Here is a 22149-nt window from a genome sequence, read left to right as displayed (position 1 = left end):
ACCCGGTTAGCTTTAATTCAGCGTTACAACGCCTCCAATAATGCTGCGATACACGGACACACACTCATACATTAAGCCGTCCGCTTGCGACCTCATACATCCACTCATTCACACTTACGTACTCGGCTCATAGCGTCACAATCCCCTCTCATGCTCGGCTTTGTGTGAGCGAGTAAGCTGCTATTGCAGCATCTCACTCTCGCGTCTCCTCTACTTCCCCGCTCATTTTCATTTCTCGAATAGCGCGCTTCTGATTGGCTATCGTTTTTAATTCATAACTCAAATTCTATGGCCCAAAAAAATTTTTGGCTCAGGAACTTTCGATTCAGTATTTTTTTCTCTATCGACCCCAACAATTACTCCCGCCACTTCAGAGACACCCTGTATAATCAGATCTATTCATAAATGATCAAATATTATCTTATATGTGATCTTATGTAATTACATATGATTAAAAAGAAACATTTTACATCAGGGTGTTAATTTGATAATAAATTTATAACTTTGAATATTTTCCAGCTACTTTAATCATGTTACTGCGAGAGGGGCGTATAGATTACCAAGCTATGCAAAGTGGAAATTATGAAGAAAATTCTAAGAAACCAGAAACTTTAGAAAGGAATGAAGAAATTGAAGAATTGTATCGTAAAATCAAAGATAATATCAAAGATGAGAAAAAACCAATTAACCTGATCGAATATTTAAAGGATTTAAAACACATGAAGGAATTAGAGGAGAAAGAAAAATGCGCTGTCCAGAAGATGGTTGCTAATGTAGGAGAAATGCCTGAAGAAAATGAAGACAAAGTAGAATTGAAAGCCTTCGCTGTAATGACTGACCCTAATAATGGAGAGATAGTTTTAAGTCAATTAAGGGACATCAGGCGTAAACTTGTCGTCTCATTAGACACAAAATTTCAATTGCGTGTGTTCAACGCACCAAAAACAGTGTTAAAAAAATAAAAAATTTTGTTTTACAGAAATAAATTGAATCGTTTACATGAGGAACCCCGTAAGTAAAAAATTTTTTGAAATTGCATTTGTCGTTTGTATTGCATCCTTGTATTTTCACTTGTATTTTAATTACACTCGGATTTGCATGGGTGAAAATTATTAAATCTATTTCTTGAAACCGTGTGTGACCGAATGGTGCATTCTTTGATGATAGTACAGCTCAAATATTGAGAATATTTAATCTACTATAAATAATTCCCTGCCGCCCATACCAAAACTTCTCTTGGAGATAATTTACTAGAGTTCATTGTTTAAATACCTGGCCAAGTACGAATTTAATAACATTTTTTGTGAGCAGTTCTGTCCCAACCGTGGCGAGGATTTGGCGTAATAAAATGCGAAACTAATTTATACTAAAATGATTAGGCAGTTATGAACTTCAATAAATTTGTGATGAATAATTCTGGAGCAATAAATTAGCTAAGACGACACAGGTAAGTAATTGACTAGCAAAATTACGAATATATACGTGAACAGGTGTTAACAAAACGGCATTTGATATGGACAATTCAGTGCCATCCATGCCAACGACATTCCGATCAATTATTCACCATAATTATTTTTATTTTCTTAAACAATCGAGGCATCAATAATATGTAATTTTAATAAATAATAGATATCATGTAAACCAACACATCCAAAGTAAATGATGTTTTATTCTAGGCAAATTGTGGTTATAAATAAGTGCAATATAACTCATACCCGTGTATATATATAGCGACTACTCGACATTTTATTTAAAAACTTTCATTTTTGATATAAAATTCCCTGCCATCCGTGCCAAAAGCGTGTCTGACTTGTAATTAAATTGAACCTCTGGCTTAATATAAGTCAAATTTAATTTTCAATTCCACTTGGGGCTATTGGTGCTTGTAAATTGTTGGAAAATAATTTACACAGCTTTATTTATAACAAATATTCGGAATTTTATTTGTTAAATAAAATTTTTGATATAAAATTCTCTGCCATCCGTGCCAAGAGCTTGTCTGACTTGTAATTCTATTGAGCACTCGACTGTGTATCAGTAAAATTTAATTTTCAATGAGTTACATCGTTTTATTTTTGCTTATAAATTCGTGGAATAATATTCATACGCCTTTATTTGTAACACATACTCAGCAGCTGATTGATAATATTGAATTTATTATATATTATTTCGAGCTATCTGTGGCAAGGTGGACCGCGGTAGTTATTAATATTTTTACTTTTAATAAAAAGTACCAAGCCAACTATATTTTATCTTTAATGAAACAACGAATTAAAGTTCTTATGTGTAGATGGGTTCATTAGATTTATGTACCTGCTCTTACTCTTTTTCAAAATCTTTGCAGAGTATCGACCATATTTATATCTCTTTTACTAGATTATCGGGCCGACCTTGCCTTGTGGTTTATTTTACATAGTCTAAAAACTTTTATCTTTTTTTGTCAATAGTAATTATTGTAACTTTTTTTTACTTTATAAAAAAAGCTCAATTTAGATTAATTATTCTTACCTTAATAGAAAACACGTGTTTATTGTAGATTGTAACTATTGGAGCATTATTTGTTGTAAATTATTTAATTTATACACCCACTTTTTTACTTGCAAATAGGAAAGGTCTTTGAAAAATCTAATTAAAGAAATTTTATTGAAATCTCCTTTAATGTTCATAAAATTGTACACTTTAAACATCACAAAAGGATATTTTAAAATTTCATAATTACATTATTTTATATGTTTGTAAAAAATATTAATAAATAATATTTTCTTCATCACCGATTTCGGTAACCTGTTGACTATTGTTATTATTATTATTATTATTTATTTATTTATTTATTTATTTCATATTGTTACTATTCTCATTATTATTATTATTATTACTAGTATAATTTGTATTATTTGTATTTGTGTTATTATTATTATTATTATTATTATTGCAATTTTTTGCACTCCAATTTTATTCATAAATATTTTTTTTTCACACTACTGTTAAACCACTGTTAAATTATTTATTGCACAATTATTTCTAAATTCTGTAAATAAATGATATATATTTTATTTCACAATTAGTAAAATCATTTATTGGAGTATAATATTCCTCGAGCAATAGAGCACTTATTAGCTGCATTTATGAATGTAAAACATATTATTATTATTATATTATATTGGCACCGAGAGTATGTTCTCATACGGCCGTTGGGTGATTTGTGGTAAGGGAGCTGTGTTGGTTAGGAACTTGCCTTAAACCCAGTGCAGCCAGATCGTGCGATTTTTATACCCCCTCTTTAGCGTCGCGCGCGCCAGGCACACAAGTAAGTGATGCCTGTCTGTGAGTCGGAAAACCGAGCGGCGCCGAGGGAGTCCGAGAAAGGTGAACGAATCGAGGGGAATAAGCCTCCTGCCACACGAAACAGAGGAATAACTCACACAACAGTAGCTCCCTGTTCGTGTGAAATTCTCAGAATCCGATTTCAGCCGAACATACAGCGGGAAAAAGAATACTTTAATTTTTATTAAAATAAATAAATAATGCTTTTTTTTAAAAATATGTAGGTTTAATTTTTTTCTATATAAAAAATAAATTTTTTTATCAATAAAAATTAAAATACAGAATTTTTCATAAAAAAATCATTGTTACTTTTTACGCTGTTATTAATAATAATTTATTATTAAGTAATAATAATAATAATAATAATAATAATAATAATAACTGTTATTATTTTTATAAATAATAATAACAATGGTTATTTATAATAATTATTACTAATAATTTTGGTTATTGGGAATTCCCAAACGCAGTTTTTATCTTAGTTTTCACATTTTACCGGCAAGACCTGCGGTGGCTGCGCGGCGTAAGTGTAAGCTTACGTCGGCAGAACTTTTGAGATCGAGTCCTCGCCCAAACAAATTTTTTTTTTTTAATATTTTTTTTTATGTTGCTACAAACAATAATAATAATAATAAGAATAACTGTTATTATTTTTATGAATAATAATAACAATGGTTATTTACAATAATTATTACTAATAATTTTGGTTACTGGGAATTCCCAAACGCAGTTTTTATTTTAGTTTTCACTTTTCATCGGCAAGACCTGCGATGGCTGCACGGCGTAAGTGTAAGCTTACGTCAACAGAACTTTTGAGATCGAGTCCTCGCCCAACCAAATTTTTTTTTTTTTAATATTTTTTTTTATGTTCGTAGAAACAATAATAATAATAATAATAATAATAATAATAATAATAATAATGATAATAACAATGGTTATTTATAATAATTATTGCTAATAATTTTGGTTACTGGGAATTCTCAAACGCAGTTTTTATCTTAGTTCTTACTTTTCATTGACAAGACGTGCGATGGCTGCGCGGCATAAGTGTTAGCTTACGTCGGCAGAACTTTTGAGATCGAGTCCTCGCCCAAACAAATTTTTTTTTTTTAATATTTTTTTTATGTTGCTACAAACCATTGTTATTATTATTCATAAAAATAATAACAGTTATTATTATTATTATTATTAATGTTTGTAGCAACATAAAAAAAAATATTAAAAAAAAAAAATTTGGTTGGGCGAGGACTCGATCTCAAAAGTTCTGTTGACGTAAGCTTACACTTACGCCGCGCAGCCATCGCAGGTCTTGCCGATGAAAAGTGAAAACTAAGATAAAAACTGCGTTTGGGAATTCCCAGTAACCAAAATTATTAGCAATAATTATTATAAATAACCATTGTTATTATCATTATTATTATTATTATTATTATTATTGTTTGTACGAACATAAAAAAAAATATTAAAAAAAAAAAAATTTGGTTGGGCGAGGACTCGATCTCAAAAGTTCTGTTGACGTAAGCTTACACTTACGCCGTGCAGCCATCGCAGGTCTTGCCGATGAAAAGTGAAAACTAAAATAAAAACTGCGTTTGGGAATTCCCAGTAACCAAAATTATTAGTAATAATTATTGTAAATAACCATTGTTATTATTATTCATAAAAATAATAACAGTTATTATTATTATTATTATTATTGTTTGTAGCAACATAAAAAAAAATATTAAAAAAAAAATATTAAAAAAAAAAAATTTGTTTGGGCGAGGACTCGATCTCAAAAGTTCTGTCGACGTAAGCTTACACTTACGCCGCGCAGCCATCGCAGGTCTTGCCGGTAAAATGTGAAAACTAAGATAAAAACTGCGTTTGGGAATTCCCAATAACCAAAATTATTAGTAATAATTATTATAAATAACCATTGTTATTATTATTTATAAAAATAATAACAGTTATTATTATTATTATTATTATTATTATTATTATTATTATTATTATTATTATTATTATTACTTAATAATAAATTATTATTAATAACAGCGTAAAAAAGTAACAATGAGTTTTTATGAAAAAAAAATCCGGATTTTAATTTTTATTGATAAAAAAAATTTATTTTTTATATAGAAAAAAAATTAAACCTACATATTTTTAACAAAAAAGCATTATTTATTTATTTTAATAAAAATTAAAGTATTCTTTTTCCCGCTGTATGTTCGGCTGAAATCGGATTCTGAGAATTTCACACGAACAGGGAGCTACTGTTGTGTGAGTTATTCCTCTGTTTCGTGTGGCAGGAGGCTTATTCCCCTCGATTCGTTCACCTTTCTCGGACTCCCTCGGCTCCGCTCGGTTTTCCGACTCACAGACAGGCATCACTTACTTGTGTGCCTGGCGCGCGCGACGCTAAAGAGGGGGTAAAAAAATCGCACGATCTGGCTGCACTGCTTAAACCTAGGCGGCGCTGGAGCGAACTTCAGAGAATCGAAAGATATCAGCATGTGAAAAATCTTTCGACTCTCCGGGATTCGAACCCGCGCCTTGCCACTAGAGTTGTATGAACGGATCAACGCATTGAACCGCTCAGCCAACATCGAGGCCTAATGTAAAACATATACGTTCACTATGAGCCCTGTAATGCTATGAAAAATTATTTAAGGCAAAAATGCCCATGTATGCGCCATCTATTAGATTAATGCTACATCAATTAGAACGGCCTGTTTTATCTATTTTTTTAGCAATAAGCTTAGTCGCTAGTAGGTAGCACTGCTTAACATTTTTAACCATCATAAACGCCCCTTTATGATTCTCTATAGGATATCTTTAGTACAGCAGGTTCACCAACCTTACAATTTAAAAGTTCCTTATACCTTCTGCATTTTGTCCCTCCCGCGCTAAATCTACTTTAATTATTGAAATGATAACTAGCTTAATTAAACAATCAATGATTAACTTTATTAACAACGATTTAATAAGTACAGGTAAGAGAGAGTAATGCACTTGGCGGTAAAACTTGTAATAATCATAATTAATTTAGCGTTGCTTGTCCGCTATAGCTGTGGCGTGGCTCAGTATGTATTTGTGTGACTGTTTTTGTTTGTATTTGTGTGTTTGGGTGTGTGTGTGAGTGTGTTTGTTATTCCCAACTGTAGTTGGCGCTTTGGTAGCGTTGTTGCCTGCCGAGTCCGGTAGAGGCATGACAGAGGTGCCAATTCCGCCACACGTCTAAGACATTAAGTGCCATCTGTCATTAAGATTCAAATCAGTAAATACTGGTTGTACAACTTTCACTCATACTTTTGTACATTGAGCGTGTTCAGCCGAACTAAGTACTGAGTATACTTAGTAAGTTAGTCAGAGTAAACGAATTTTTCCTCCTGACCGTCTGAGCGCTGCGTATTTCGGCCTGGACACACTTACTAGCTTTCGCAAGTTATAACCTGTATTTGTTGTATAAGTCATGATTGTTGACAATATTTTTTATTATTGTAAGGGGTTGTCCATTAATCACGTGATCTTTTTTTAGCATTTTTTAACCCCCCCTTCCCCATTGGTGATACGTAGTGAGGTTTAAGACCACCCCCCCCTCCCCCTTCTCAACATCACGTGTATTTTTAGTACCTACAACGAATCTTAAAATTTTCTGAATATTATCTTAATTTAAATACAGGTATAAACTATAATCTTATTTTATTCTGAAATTAAGGACCATAATAAAAATGTCTACACCAGGTTGCAAGTTTTTTTTTATTGCCATAACAATAATAATAAACGAAGAGTGTAATCATAGGAAAAACATGTATTGCACTAGTACATAAATATATTTAATGTATATTGTCCTCGGACCACGGATTAGCAAGACATTCTTCAACACTAACAACTGGATAAGCATCTTGCAGGTCAGTTGTTGGCACTGTGCTTTGTTGAAAATCAACATCGGTTTCATCAAGCCACTCGGTGTCATCATTTTCGCGCACAACGCAGAGAATTTCTTTCGATCTGCCGATTGACCGTCGCGTGAGGATGCGTGAAGGACGAACATTGTGCATCTCTACACTATTACTGCTCGGATTAGGTTGCTTGTGACATGAATTTACATGTTCCTTAACTTTCTTCTTTGTACAGAAGTACAATCCACACCACTGGCACGTCCTTTCCAAAAGTTGCCGACGATCCTTTTGCAGACTAGGGCAATACAGGTCATACGGCAATTTGTTAAAGCCCTCATGCGTTGGGGTGATTCCAAGAGACCGACGCAGAAGAAATGTAGCAAACGTCTTGCCATCATGCTCTTGCGGCTTCGGAATACATAGACCACTAGACGACTGCAAAATTGGGTAAGGAGGTATAACGAAACCATATTATTCCATACTTCTGTGAGAACTTCTCCAGCCTTCTGAAAGTTCATTTTTTCGAGATCATGATCTTTTGTTCTCCCTTGTTCATCCAAATGAGTTCCATAAGAATCATGCGGAAGTATGAGTCCAGATAATTCCCGGCTTAAAGGCGCCATTCTTCTCTCAACACGGTTGAATGCGCTTCTGCCGGGTGCATTCGTAAAAATGAATATTGCATCTAAATCATGCTTGACAAAGTGGTGTATGGCATGGGAAATAACCTTTGGATATCTCGGGTTTTCATCGGGTCCTCCATCAGATGAAATCAGAACAACTGGTTTCAGGCGTCCTTCTTCATCCCGCATAATCTCCTTGAAATTGTTGAGTGTAGCAAGCTTATTGAAGTCCACAGCATGAGTAGAAGCTGTCGAAGAGGAATGTTTGCCACTTCTAATCGCCACGTATGTTGGCCCTGAATAAGTAATTGCTTCAGCACGGCCCATATCATTTCCTTTTATGATGCACCCAGCATATACACTAGGGATCAATTTGTGCCTTGTAGCAATCACCCAATCATGATCAGGCAATGAGACACGATATTCGACATGCATCAGGAGAGGAGCTTGTTTATTTGCCGCTGTCAAACCTATATGTACCCGGGCTTTATCATCTTGGGACAAAAAAAAATACTTGTTTTGGCCCGAGAATAGATGCCAGCGTTTCCAAGGATCTTATTGTGGCGACACAAAAATGTTGATCGACATGAGCCTTATGGTGATCTGCCTCAGGGCGACTCAATTTGACAGGCACAGTGACTACATGCCTTTTACCCTCCAAGGTGGTATAATTTCTAGGGAGCAATTGAAGATACGTGCCACTCTTCGAAATTTGAAATCCGTGCTCCTTTAGCTTTTCATGGAGGTCAGTAAGTGTTCGGCAACTGCGAACAATTTCTGAGCGACGCCGTTCCTCCGCAGAAGCACCAAACATAGCCAAATCGACGATAGTTTTTAGCAATTGCGGTTGTTGCTCTTCTAGGCGTGGGCGACCTGGGGCAGAACGCGCCTTAAGAAGATCAGCTACAATCGGACTCTGATTGCAAGCAAGTTTAATCTTTGATTTTATTGATAATCTATGTGACTGGGAGTGACGCATATGTTGCTCCTTCTTCCGTAGTTCTTTTGTGCATTTATCAATTTCTCGGCGCAGTTTCGTCACATCACGTATCTCATTTTCAGTGGCGCCCAGAAAATCCCTACGACGAACAGCTAAGTCAAATTCCATTTGAAGAAGAGAAATCTGATTCTTCAACTTATTCTGTGCAGGAGTAGCACGTACAGGCTGCAGTATAGAGCTGCTTGCACTTGGTGTATCGGGTGAATTCTCGTCGCTACAATCCAAATTTTCACCTTTACGTTTCCGAGCACCTGGAATGACCGACATTTAAACAACAAGAAAACATTGAAATTATGTTTATAAACTAAATTACTAATTCTTATTTAGAATTATAATAATACTAGCTTTTCGCCCGCGACTTCGTTCGCGTGGACTTCAGGTTATATCACGCTTGGAATAATTTCGCGCATTAAAAAAATGGAAAAAATTTTTGACGTCGAAAGCGTACCAGACAGACTTTCGCATTTATAAGATTAGTAGGAATAAATAATTGACTGCTTAAATAATAATTGATATTGCGAATTTGGGATGTTTCACCTGTTGAGGTGCTTTTAGTAGTGACATTGCCTTCGTCAGTCATTTCGGTACCGATCGGTGAGACGCATATCGCAGGCGTAGGAAGTTTTACAGGTAGATTTGGCTCATTGGATGTCATTGGCAAAACAGAAATTTTTTCGCTGGCATTCTGAAAATTAATAATTTAATTATTATCGTGTAAGTAAAGATAATATCGTGCAAATTATATTATATTATAAATTAACCATCTCCAGTAATTTTCTTTTTTCTTTTATTAAAATAAGAGTTCGAAACGGCACACAAACCATGCACAATCCTCGTATTTTCACTAGAATTATGTGTATGTAATTATATGTAGGTATGCAATATCATACTGCCACCGTTCATTAGTAGGCAAATTTTTCAGTTCAATAGTATGATCCATAAATAGTTTTAATTTTTCACAAAGCGACAAGATATCAATATATAAACAAGCGCAAAATGTGTAACAATAGTAATATAACCTTCACCAATATAACCACCACGACTTACGGATTATTTTGTTTTTTACGTTAAATAAACCCATGCCACAAGGTTCAGCTCAATACACCTACTTTTTTAGAGTTCAGCGATCGGTGATATGTAGGCATATGGGTTACGTGATGTTTATTCAGCATTTTTTATGGAATGGAATATAACATTCCTGTGCGCCAATGACTAGCTAAAACTACACTAGTCACAAAAATTAAGGGATATAAAAAAAATTCCAAATTTTTTGGTGATTTTCAGCGAGCTGTAACTCCGAGGAAAATGATCGCACAGAAAAAAAAAAAAAAGCAAATTGTAGCTCCAAGTGTCTAGTTTTTAGATATGATCATGAAAATTTTTTGTCATCGTCAGGTCTGGAGAAATCCTAAGAAAACTACTGAAAAAAATTTTTCGAAATTTTTTTCGTCTTAAAAAGGTCTACGGGCTTCAAAAAAATTTTTCGATTTTTTCGTTTAAAAGCTCTTTTAGTAAATTTAATACCCTTTAATTTGACGTAATCAAAAAGCCTGTACGATAATTTGCCGCAGAGTTATCGTCAATCAAAGCAAAAAGTTTTTTTGACTTTGGAAATCAATAACTCTGGAAATAATGACCGTATAGGAAATCGAAGGAGGGTTTTGAAAACTACACAATATTCTCTATAAGAAAACGTAAACCGCTTTTGAAGAAAAAATTTTTTTTGAATTGAAAACTCGGACTGAAAAAAAGACAAAAATTCGCATAATTAAGGATATTTGGATAACTTGGTATAACTTTGGATAAAATGGATGAACGAAGGATATCGTTGGTAATTTTTTAACTTCAAAGTGTCCCCTAAAATCCCTAAGAAATTCAAAGCGCTGCGATTTTTTGTTCATTTTTCCATTGAAAAAATTTTTTTTTTTCAAAATTCTTTATTTTTTCGATCAAAGAGATTGATTTTTCAAGAAATTTGAAAAAAAAAAAAAAAAAAATTTCAATTTTTTCGAAAATTTTTTAGAAATTTTTTTATCAAAAATTTTTTTAATTTTTTTTTTTATCGTCTTCAGAATGCTTCACTATTATCAAAAAAATTAACTCAATTTTTTCTGTCCGCTACAACTGCCTTAGTTTTAAATCTCATTTTAAAAATTCAATAAAAACAAATTGATATACCCCCGCGGAGTTCGGCTTTTCCTCACACAAAACTTGAATTTTACGTTTTCTTTTTAGCCTAAATTCCTTACGTGAATTTTATGTAAGCTTTTCTTTGATAAGCACCTTTTGATATGCCTCGTCGACATTTAGCTGCCACAGATGTGGCTCGCATTGTTACCCTCCTTCAAGAGGGCTACAGTCAGGTGGAAGTCGCAGCTTCTATGGGAGTGAGCCAGTCCGTTATCAGTCGGGCCTATGCCCGATTTAACGCGACTCAAAGTTACGATCGTCGTCCGGGTCAAGGTAGACTACGAATCACTACCGAGCGTGATGATCGAGCTATCATTCGAGAAGCTCGTCGAAACCCTACTGCGCATGCCCACGATCGCTCATCAATTTCGCAATCGTCGACAACGTCCTCCCCAACGACACATATCGGCATCGACGGTTCGAAATCGCTTTCGAGAGCAAGGACTACGCGCTAGACGCGCAAATCGCGTGCCTATGCTCACTCCACGACATCGCCGAGCCCGATTGGCCTATGCTCATGATCATCACCATTGGGGTCGTAGACAGTGGACCAGTGTATTATGGACTGACGAATCTCGATTTTGTCTTCATGGCAGCGATAGACGATCTCTCGTTTGGCGCCGTCGTGGAGAACGAGATCGGGATGGTTTTACGAGACCAGTTACAGCTTTCAATGGTGGATCAGTCATGGTGTGGGCAGGCGTGTCCTTCAATACCAGAACCCCGTTGGTCATCGTTCGTGGGACGTTGACTGCCGATAGGTACGTCGACGAAATTCTGGAGCCACACGTCCTGCCTATGCGCACACGCATGGGGGCAAGACGGTTCATTTTGATGCAGGATAATGCTCGTCCTCACACTGCAGTTCGTACGCGAACTTTTCTCCGCGCCAACAACGTAACAACGCTTAATCATCCAGCGATGAGTCCTGATTTGAACCCAATTGAGCATGTTTGGGACATGCTTGGGCGTCGATTGCGGCGAGACTATCCACAACTGCACAATCTTCCTCAGTTGACTCAAGCGTTGTTACGTTGTTGGCAAGGAATTTCGCAACGTGATATTCGACGATGCATCAACATGCAAGAGCGTTTACGAGCTGTGATTCGGAACAGAGGTGGCAATACACGGTACTGAGCAGTTACTGCCGTGCGTACAGAGGTCATTCGGCAGCTGCAAACAGACAAACACGCAGACAAAGACACACACACACACACACGTGTGTGTGTGAGAAGCGTAAATCCGACCGAGCAACCTCCACGTGGTACGCTTTGGGTAACGCTAATGCCGGCGGTAAAACAACAGTCGAAAAAAATTGAGAAAATTTCGAAAAAATTTTCGAAAAAATTGAAATTTTTTTTTCAAATTTCTTGAAAAATCAATCTCTTTGATCGAAAAAATAAAGAATTTTGAAAAAAATTTTTTCAATGGAAAAATGAATAAAAATCACAAAATTGCTCATAATGGTGATTTTTGCGAAAACACAGAATTTGAAGCTTCTGGGCACTATGAACAAAAAATCGCAGCGCTTTGAATTTCTTAGGGATTTTAGGGGACACTTTGAAGTTAAAAATTACCAACGATATCCTTCGTTCATCCATTTTATCCAAAGTTATACCAAGTTATCCAAATATCCTTAATTATGCGAATTTTTGTCTTTTTTCAGTCCGAGTTTTCAATTCAAAAAAATTTTTTTCTTCAAAAGCGGTTTACGTTTTCTTATAGAGAATATTGTGTAGTTTTCAAAACCCTCCTTCGATTTCCTATACGGTCATTATTTCCAGAGTTATTGATTTCCAAAGTCAAAAAAACTTTTTGCTTTGATTGACGATAACTCTGTGGCAAATTATCGTACAGGCTTTTTGATTACGTCAAATTAAAGGGTATTAAATTTACTAAAAGAGCTTTTAAACGAAAAAATCGAAAAATTTTTTTGAAGCCCGTAGACCTTTTTTAAGACGAAAAAAAATTTCGAAAAATTTTTTTCAGTAGTTTTCTTAGGATTTCTCCAGACCTGACGATGACAAAAAATTTTCATGATCATATCTAAAAACTAGACACTTGGAGCTATAATTTGCTTTTTTTTTTTTTCTGTGCGATCATTTTCCTCGGAGTTACAGCTCGCTGAAAATCACCAAAAAATTTGGAATTTTTTTTATATCCCTTAATTTTTGTGACTAGTGTAGTTTTCAAGTGTATTTAAAACATCGATTTTACCCTACCCATACCTAATTTGGATTCAGGTGTAGAAAGTAAACCCGTTTCTTCAACCAAATTTTTTGCTACTCTTGACAAATGTCTTGATGTATTCATAGTTTCACAAATACGTCTCTCACTCCATTTTACAGGTAATAATGTTAAAATTTGTATTTTCAAAGACTTATCAGTTTCTTTATCGTTGAATTTATCATACAACATTTTAATTAGAGAGCGAAAATTTTCACCATCGTCATCAATCGATTCTTCATCTGAAGAAGAAAGCAAAACTTTTTTAAAGCTGTCGGATACCCGATTTATTTTATTGTTCAAAAATTGATTATCATTCAATTTCTTCGATGGAATCGGTGATTGATTTAACAATTCTAATGCATGGTTTATTACGGGTAATTGAGTTGCAGCGCTAACTTGGGATCCTGAGCTTGATTGTGATGCTTTGGGTTCGCTATCAAATGACATGGAACCTTAAAAAATAATAGTGAAACATATAGCTACTAGAAATGTATTCAAGTAACGTATAAATAATTAAAAAAACTTACGGAATGATAAGGATAATGGGAGATCCATGGCAGTTGTATTACTATCATTATCAGCCTGATCATTGTTGTCATTATTGTCACTATAGTTGTCTTCACGGTCACTTACATCAGCATTAGGATCATTACGAGCATTTGTTTGTTGCTTCACTAACTCTGAAGCTTTTTTTCGACATGAACTGCATAATAAATAATTATCATCTAATCCTAACGTTACTTTCATAATATCAGTCGCCGGACGTAAACCAATTTTTTTAAAATGAGATTCCAACTCAAAAGGATTACAACACCGATCAAATACCTTTTTTGACGCCATAAAGACAAATTAAAAAAGCGCTTATAAACTAGAGAAATTATTTATTTATACAACAAATGTAATGACAATCTTTTATAAAACACTAGATTGCACAAAAGATTTATAGGTTATGTTTTAGATTTCAAAATGAAAAAGCCGCACTTTTAATCAAAACATACTAGCTTATAGCATCTAGTTTACTGGCTATAGGTAAGTCGATAATTGTTATCCCTAGTTTATCGATCTATTGAAATTGATATATTAAAATTTGAATCTTACTAAATACAGTCATCGATGAAGCCTCTAAATTGTAAATATAATGCCGTGAAATCGTTGAATTGTATTTATCTCATTATATAAATAAAATTTATGAAAAAAAATTTTTTTTCCATTTTTGAAAATTTAACAATATTTTTTCAATTGAATAAAAAAAATAGAAAGAGAAATCGGCCCAATCTGGGTTCTACAGGGATAACCGTGGAATTGATTAAAGTTTATTTTAGAAAAAAAAATTAAAAAAAAATGTCGAACTTCGAAAAATCATTGATTTTTGTCAAAAACTGAAAAATTCCATATGTATTGACTTACAAAAATTTTTTAATATTTTTATCGGAAAGTACATCTAAAAACAAAAATTTAAAAAAAAAAAAGGTACCTAAATGTTTAGTTTTGAAAAAGTTATGGCTATTTGAAAATAAAAAAGCCATTTTTTTGAAAAATTCATAACTTTTTTGGAGTTAGGTAAAAAAATTCAAAAAAATTCTGAGAACCGTTTTTTATAGGGTAGAAAAGGATGGAAAACTTTCGGCCAAATCGAAAAGGGTCGGGGTCAAAAGTGGTCGATTTGGCATGGAATACCCCTTATACAGATCACCTACTTTAAACATTGTTTTAATGAAAAACGTACAAGGTAACGGTTTACGCATGTATTCGGCGCCAAAACAACAGAATAACTGTCGACTGCGACGACTGCATGCCGAGCCGGGCGGCCGGCGGCGCATGCGCGTGAGGCCTCCGTCCGTTGCCTGGCAACGGCGAGTCAAGGTCACTACACGCCACGCAGTGCCGCTTAATTAATATTTGTTTAAAAATCGCGCGTTAGACGAAAAAATAAATACACGAGATATCTTACTACACCCCCCCCTCCCCCTTGTGTTATTTTCGTGATTTTTATCAAACCCCTCCCCCCTCTTTCAAGCCTCACGTGATTAATGGACAACCGCTAATAAGTAAAATACCATGAATAATATTATACATAATAATATTTTAATGGATGAAATTCTGTATGATCCTTTCGACGATATTAACAATTTAGTGCAGCAATTTCCAATAAATGGTGAGTGAAAAAATTGGTTAAATTAAATAATCCTGAAGTTACAGATGTATGGCAATTTCAATAGTTTACAATAGTTTTATTTTTAACAAATGTCTAAAAATAGTTTTCAATAGTTTTATTTTTAACTGAAATGAGTAAAATATGTTTTTCATTTTTGTTAAGGGTTCAATAATATTATAAATGAAGCGGAAGATTTAATATTAGAGTTTGAAGGAAACTTACATGGTGGCATTGAAATAAATCCTTGTGACTACGCTCCTGCTAGGATATTAAATTATTTTGAAGAAGTCATTCCTAACTATACAGATTATGAATTTTATTCCCACTTTCGGATGTCACGAGAATCTATCGAAGTAAGAAGACAATTCTGCTAGTCAAAATTTATTAAAATATAGTACATCATTTTTTTCACAGGAACTAGAAAATGCCATTAGGCCCCATATTCTTAATATTGATGATGACATTCCTCTGCAAAAAAAAATTTTATTGACAATTTGGATTTTGGCTACTCCCGATAGTTTTCGCTCGGTTGCTGATAGATTTGGGTTACCTAAATCTAATGCTCACTTGACATTTAAAGAAATTGTCGATATACTGTCTAATCTTTTGCCTCAATTCGTTCGTTGGCCGGATGCAAATGAATGGGAAATAATTGAAGCTGTAAGTACTAACGATATTGGTATGGTCATAAAGATTTGTAATTATATTTGCATTTAGGAGTTTCTTTCAAAACCAGGGGGATTTCCCGGAATTATCGGAGCTATCGACGGATCCCATATTGAAATTTTGCAACCACCAGGAAATGCAAACGATTATTATAATTGAAAAGAAACTCATTCAATAATATTACAAGGTATTATTATATTATTATAACTATAATTATGTTATTATCTTATATTAATTATGTACGCATGTATATTTATATGTGCATATATAAATATATATAAATGAGACACTAGTAATTCCCTTACTCTCTTGCCAAATATTTAAAACAAAATTAATATTGATAACTTAGTAATTAAAAATAGATAAAATTCCACAGGTACATGTGATCATAAAGGGAAATTTATTGATGTTCTGATTGGAAGACCTGGGAGAGCGCACGATGCGTCTGTTTTCAGATCTTCACCTCTGTTTACACGATTAACAGATGCTGGAAATCCCTTGCTACGGCCGAATCAACATATACTTGGAGATTCAGCATATCCATTGATGATGAATATTTTAACGCCCTTCAAAGATAATGGTCACCTCACCAGACAACAAATAAATTACAATGTCAATCATGCGTCATCGCGTTCAATAATCGAGCGCGCATTCGGTTTACTGAAAGGAAAATTCCGTAGATTACAGTTTTTAAATGTCAAATCTGTTTCTATGGCAATTAAAATAACTTCCGCAGCGTGTACACTGCATAATTTTATGTTAATGCAAGGCGATGCTAATGTTAGGGATATTTTTAATAATAATAACAATAATATTGATAATAACGATGAAATAGAAATTGATGTACACATAGAGGAGGAAGATGAAACTATTGGAGCAATTGAAAAACGGAATACTATAATGAATTCACTGTAAAAACGATGTTTATTAATTTAATAATTGTATCTGTGTAATAGTAAGAAATAAAATTACATAATTTTTAAAACTAATATCTTATTTATTGTAGTGTTTAATAGGTTCAATACAAGCATTTTTTTTATTTCTTAAGAAATTATAATAGTATTATGATGACTTAGTATTATTTATTGAGATTTAAGTTGATAAGTGCCAGTTTTTAAATCTGGAATAAAATTTCATACAATAAATAAACTATTAGAGCAGCTTATTTTATGTATATAAAAATATTGATAATTAAAATTTTATTACAGATTAGAAACCTGACATACCACATGAAACATAAATTTTACTTTTATTTTTGATTTATTATTTGTTTCAGAAGTTCATTCCGTTTTCGAAAAACTTCTGTCAAGTCAGTCATCTTTTCTTTCCATATCATAAGATTTTCTTTTTGTAAATTTTTACATTCTTCTAACTTCTCATTAAATACTTTCATGACTTCTAATTTACTTGAATCTAAATCTAATTGTTTTTGTCGATGATAATAAATATTTTTACCTCGCGCTGATTTATAACAATTCGGTGATGTTCCCTGATTGTCAGCACTGGAATGAATCTCATTAGAACTCGAAGCTTTAGACTTACTGCCGTCTGGTGCATTATTTTTAGTGCTGCAATGAATTATAAAAATGTGTATTAATCTAATAGATATTCATTATTTTTTAGCGTAAAAAAAAAGTAACTAAAATGATAATTTAATAATAAAAGATAGGTATTCGAGTGTAGGTAAGGATAAATATATTAGTTATTTGCATATTATTGAAAAATACTGTTCGACATTAAATTATTTATAATTAAATCAACAGCAATATGGATTATGAAACAGCAGTATGAACGAGCAGATCCAGGAAAACTTGAGAATGGTGGTGGTGTTTCTTCTTGTGAATACCGCTCAGGAATGGTTGAACAGGATTGGGCTTCATCTACAGGAACATGCTAGGAAGTTGATTGAAGAGGAAGAAGATGAAAGAAAACGATTCGAAAATACTAGAGTGACAGTAGAGGCTTTGATGAAGTGGAAGAAACGATTTGAAGAAAAAATGAGACACATTTAGGGACGAAAACAAGCGATGATACAAGGGAAGAAGTAAACTGGCAGGAGAATTATTTATAACTGATAAAACTTTGAATGAACCTTATCTCAAGCTCTTAGATGATGTCGATGCATCTAAAGTTGAAAGTCTATTCCAAAACCTCGATGACCTACTGGACCTCAATGAAAATGACTCAAACGATGACGACTCTTAGTCAAGCCGATAAAGTAAATCGATCCTGTTAATTGAACATAATTTTATCCTTTATATATTTATTACTTGTTTGCTTTCAGAAAACTGTAAAATTCAACAAAATATAAAATACCATCGAATTAAATAAATAATGTTAATCTAAAATTATTAAATGTCTAAAAATAATAGAAAAATTATTTTATTACATACCTATTAGACTCTGGATTTGATAAGTCGATGACTTCGTTATTTTCCTCTGCTGATGACATACTTCCGACAACATTAGATCCAAAATTAATTGACAAATCGTTATGAAAAATTTCATCCATTGACTTTACCCAAGGCCATTGTTTACGTCCTTTTCCAGTAGTACGTTTCGAATTATTTTTTTTTATTTTCGAGTAAGTAGTCTTCATATTCCCAAACTTTCTCTGTGCATCATTGGAAGTAAATTGAAAATGATTTTTGTTAAACTCATCTGCGATTTCACGCCATAATGTTAATTTCTTTATTTTAGGATTTCGAAATTTTTCTTTTCTAACAAAATATTCATGAAGTAACAGTTTAATTGTAGCATCGTTCCAAACTGTGTTATCATCAACGTCTACAATAAAAAAACAGAATGAAAATGAGTTCATATTAATATTAGAAACTAGACCTCATATTAAATAAAAAAACTTATTTAAAACCTTTTTTATCGATTCCTGGGGGATCTTCAATTAATTCTTCATCTTGATTACTTGCCTGCTGATAGTCATCTGAATTACTTGTTTGGTCTACATTAATTTGATTAAGCATTATTTCATAACAATAAGCCGCAGCGAAATCATCATCTGAGTATAAAATAAATTACTTAAATTTTCATATTTATTATAAAACTAATTTTATTATTTATGATAAAAAGTCCAGATAATTTTTCATAACCTCTTTTTTACTTACCGTTACACATTTTCTCATGGAATTTTCTCGTGCCCGATAATTTATAAGTGAAATTTTCGTATTCATACGACATTTCAAAATAATTAGGGTCTGTCATGTTCCAGAATTATTATTTATTAATTTATTACAAACGTTTTTCTTTAACATAAAATTAAGCTCGCATTTACCGCCAAAAAATACTAAGTAAAATGGCGGTGAGAGAAAATTTCCTTAATATCAGCAAAGTTGTCCAAGCCGAAAACTGAGCTCAGTACTCTTAGTTACTTACTAAGTATACTCAGTACTTAGTTCGACTGAACACGCTCATTAACAGTAGTTAAAATAATTCGTTTCATCACATTTGCAATTAATTATCGTTATCTATCCTATTTAGCTGGGCTCGACGTTGTCAGGATATGACTTGAGACTGAGACATTTTGGAGTGATTTCCTTAATTTTTTTCTCTGAGATAAAAAATGAGGGCAAATCCAAAAAATATAATCCGGGACCTACCTTTATTTATGTATTTTGACGCGCTAAATCTGAATCTGAAGTCAGTTTTGCCGGTACACCCTCAAAATTTTGAGTACAATCCAAAAAATAAAAAAAAAAAGGCAATAAATTGCGAAAAACTGCAGTCACAACGATGAATAAAATTTTTTAGACCCAGATCAAGTATGATTTTTATGTATTTCAAATCACTGAATCGAGATAAATAAATTTTTTGGATTCAGATTGAGTATGATTTTTATGTACTGTGTTTCCCTAAATTTGAATCTGAAATCTTTTCCTTTTACGTTTCAGAATTTTTAAAAAATCTCAAAAAACTAAAAAAATCGAGAGAATTACAGTTATAAGTATGAGAAAAAATCTATTAAATCCGATTGTTAATGACATGGGTGCATTTTCATCAATGGAATATGATCTTAGAATTAAAAACTTGACAAAATTTTTAAATCTTTAAAAAATAACTTGGAAGAAGGTACGAAACCATATTTTCGAATTTTAGACTGTCGTTCGTTTGAATCAAATTTTTTGATCTTTAAATGACCTACGCAGTGTCATTTTAAGCTTTCCGAGTACGAAGAAACAGCTTTTCTATGCTATTGAGCTCTTCGAGTCTGATAGAAGTTTCATAGAACAATATTTTTTGAATTTTCAAACCGCAATAACTTTTAAGAAAATCAACCGATTTTCACGCGGTTAATGGCATTCGACGCAGTTTTTTGAGCCTCGTGAAGAATCTTTAAGTTTGAATTGATCGAACTAGGAATTTCGGAGTAATTTCGAAAAAATAGTTTTTTCAGTTTTTTTTTCGTCGACGATATCTCTTGAAAGAATCAACCGATTTTGACTGGATCAGCGGTGATCAACGTAGTTTTTTGATTTTAAAAACTGATTAATTTTTGGAATTGACATTTGGAAAAATTTTCAACTTCCCGCTAAGAAAATTCAAAATTGGTAAAACCAATAATTTCCCAATTCTTGAAAATCTTTGATTTTCTTAACAAGAAGTTAAAAAGATACCGTAATAATAAATCTTTAAAATAGGGTGAATAATTTTCGCTATAAATGTTGATCTCTAAAATACTGGTTTTAGTTTTAAAAAATAAAATTAAAACTTCAATGTACACAACAGTAGTTCTGAGAATAATTTTATGAAATATTCAGGTGTACTGAGAATTTATTTTTCATCAATTAATTATTTATTTATAATAAAAAATAGAATACAAGCCAAGACTCTTGAAATAATAATCTTAAGAAACATGAAGAATAATATTTGCAAAAGCATTTACGAAAAATGGAAGATGAACAATTTTAAATTATTAAAAACTAGTAACCTTGCAGTCATCATGTAACTGCCGTAACTTGTGAACTATCACTAAATAAAATTTTGCTTCATTAAATAATGAATTTTGTTAAATTGCATTGTACTTTCTTAAATGTTGACGTTTTTAAAAATATAAGCTCATCTCGATGTTACATTCATCAAGAGCTTTCATTTGAGTACCCACATGCATTTTTATTTATTTTTTATATATTTTATTAGGGTGTTTCAAAATTTAACTTCGATGATGGACCTCTCAAAATTGGAATTTTGGGTTCCGCTTTTAATAGGAGTTGTGTTTGGGCATTTCCTGGCATATTTTGAGCGTAAAGAATTTATTTGATATTCAGAGAATTTTTTAACAAGAGCTTTATTTGGCCATTTCCGCTGAAATTTCAAATTTGGCCGGAAGTATCCAAAAAATTCTTCTGTAAAAAATTTTTAATTTTAAATTTTATCAAAAATGCCCAAATTAAATTCCTGTAAAAAAATTCAATGAAAATCAAATAAATCATCTCACCCCAAAATATCTTTGAAAATGCCCAAACACAACTCCTGCTAACAGCAGAACTCAAAATTATAATTTTAAAGGGGTTCTTCATGGAAATTGAATTTTGGCACACCCTAATATATATAATATATATAAATATATGAAAAATTGATGTGGGTACTCAAATGAAAGGTCTTGATGAGTGTAACATCAGGATGAGCGTATATCTTTAAAAATGTCAATAGTTCACGAGATACTGGATCATTTCTTAATTATGTATTTAGAGATAGAGCATTTTCGAATGCAGTCAAAATACTTATCATATAAATTGAATATCAATGAGAATAAAATAAAATCTTGAAAAGGCACAAATTTTAATCAAGACCTTTGCAATGACACGAAATTTCTCTAAAAAAAAAAAAACCGATTTTATGAAAAAGAAAAATATTTTTTAGTTAAATTTAGTAATTTATTTAATATTTAACTTTTTATTTTATGGAAAAATCATTATAAAATTCAGTAAAACCCCTTATCTTTAGATACTTGTGACATTATTTTTACTTATTAATATATAAATTAATGGAAATACATTTTTCATTCTTCTGAGCTTATTCGCTTTTAAGGAACATTTGATTCAAGATGAACCACAAAAAATGAGA

The 22149-nt window shown here is 32.6% G+C and overlaps 3 protein-coding genes across 8 annotated transcripts in view; 2 read left to right on the top strand and 1 right to left on the bottom strand.

Moving 5' to 3' along the window:
* LOC141533002 (uncharacterized) overlaps positions 1-15405 on the top strand; it is a 29968-nt gene extending 14563 nt beyond the window's left edge. For all 6 annotated transcript variants that reach the window (XM_074251645.1, XM_074251649.1, XM_074251648.1 and 3 more), the window contains 2 exons: positions 520-3205; positions 15268-15405. In XM_074251645.1, coding sequence (XP_074107746.1) covers positions 520-962 — 443 coding nt within the window. In that variant the 3' untranslated portion in view covers positions 963-3205; positions 15268-15405. The remainder of the gene's footprint in view (positions 1-519; positions 3206-15267) is intronic.
* Positions 7405-8298, bottom strand: LOC141533004 (uncharacterized). Its single transcript, XM_074251653.1, has one exon. It carries the CDS (start codon positions 8264-8266, stop codon positions 7412-7414), a length of 855 nt encoding a protein of 284 aa, XP_074107754.1. The 5' UTR covers positions 8267-8298; the 3' UTR covers positions 7405-7411.
* Positions 15269-16618, top strand: LOC141533005 (uncharacterized). The gene is made up of 5 exons (XM_074251654.1): positions 15269-15405; positions 15568-15758; positions 15820-16065; positions 16123-16258; positions 16448-16618. The coding sequence occupies exons 1-4, from the start codon at positions 15309-15311 to the stop codon at positions 16228-16230; spliced, it is 642 nt and encodes a 213-aa protein (XP_074107755.1). The 5' UTR covers positions 15269-15308; the 3' UTR covers positions 16231-16258; positions 16448-16618.
* The last annotated feature ends 5531 nt before the right edge of the window (positions 16619-22149 follow it).

The sequence above is a fragment of the Cotesia typhae genome, unplaced genomic scaffold, assembly GCF_013202065.1.
Source record: "Cotesia typhae breed Kobodo isofemale line unplaced genomic scaffold, CoteBio_Ctyphae contig_81, whole genome shotgun sequence".
Classification (NCBI taxonomy): domain Eukaryota; kingdom Metazoa; phylum Arthropoda; class Insecta; order Hymenoptera; family Braconidae; genus Cotesia; species Cotesia typhae.
Note: the sequence above shows the minus strand (reverse complement) of the source record. Positions and strands in the feature narration are given on the sequence as shown.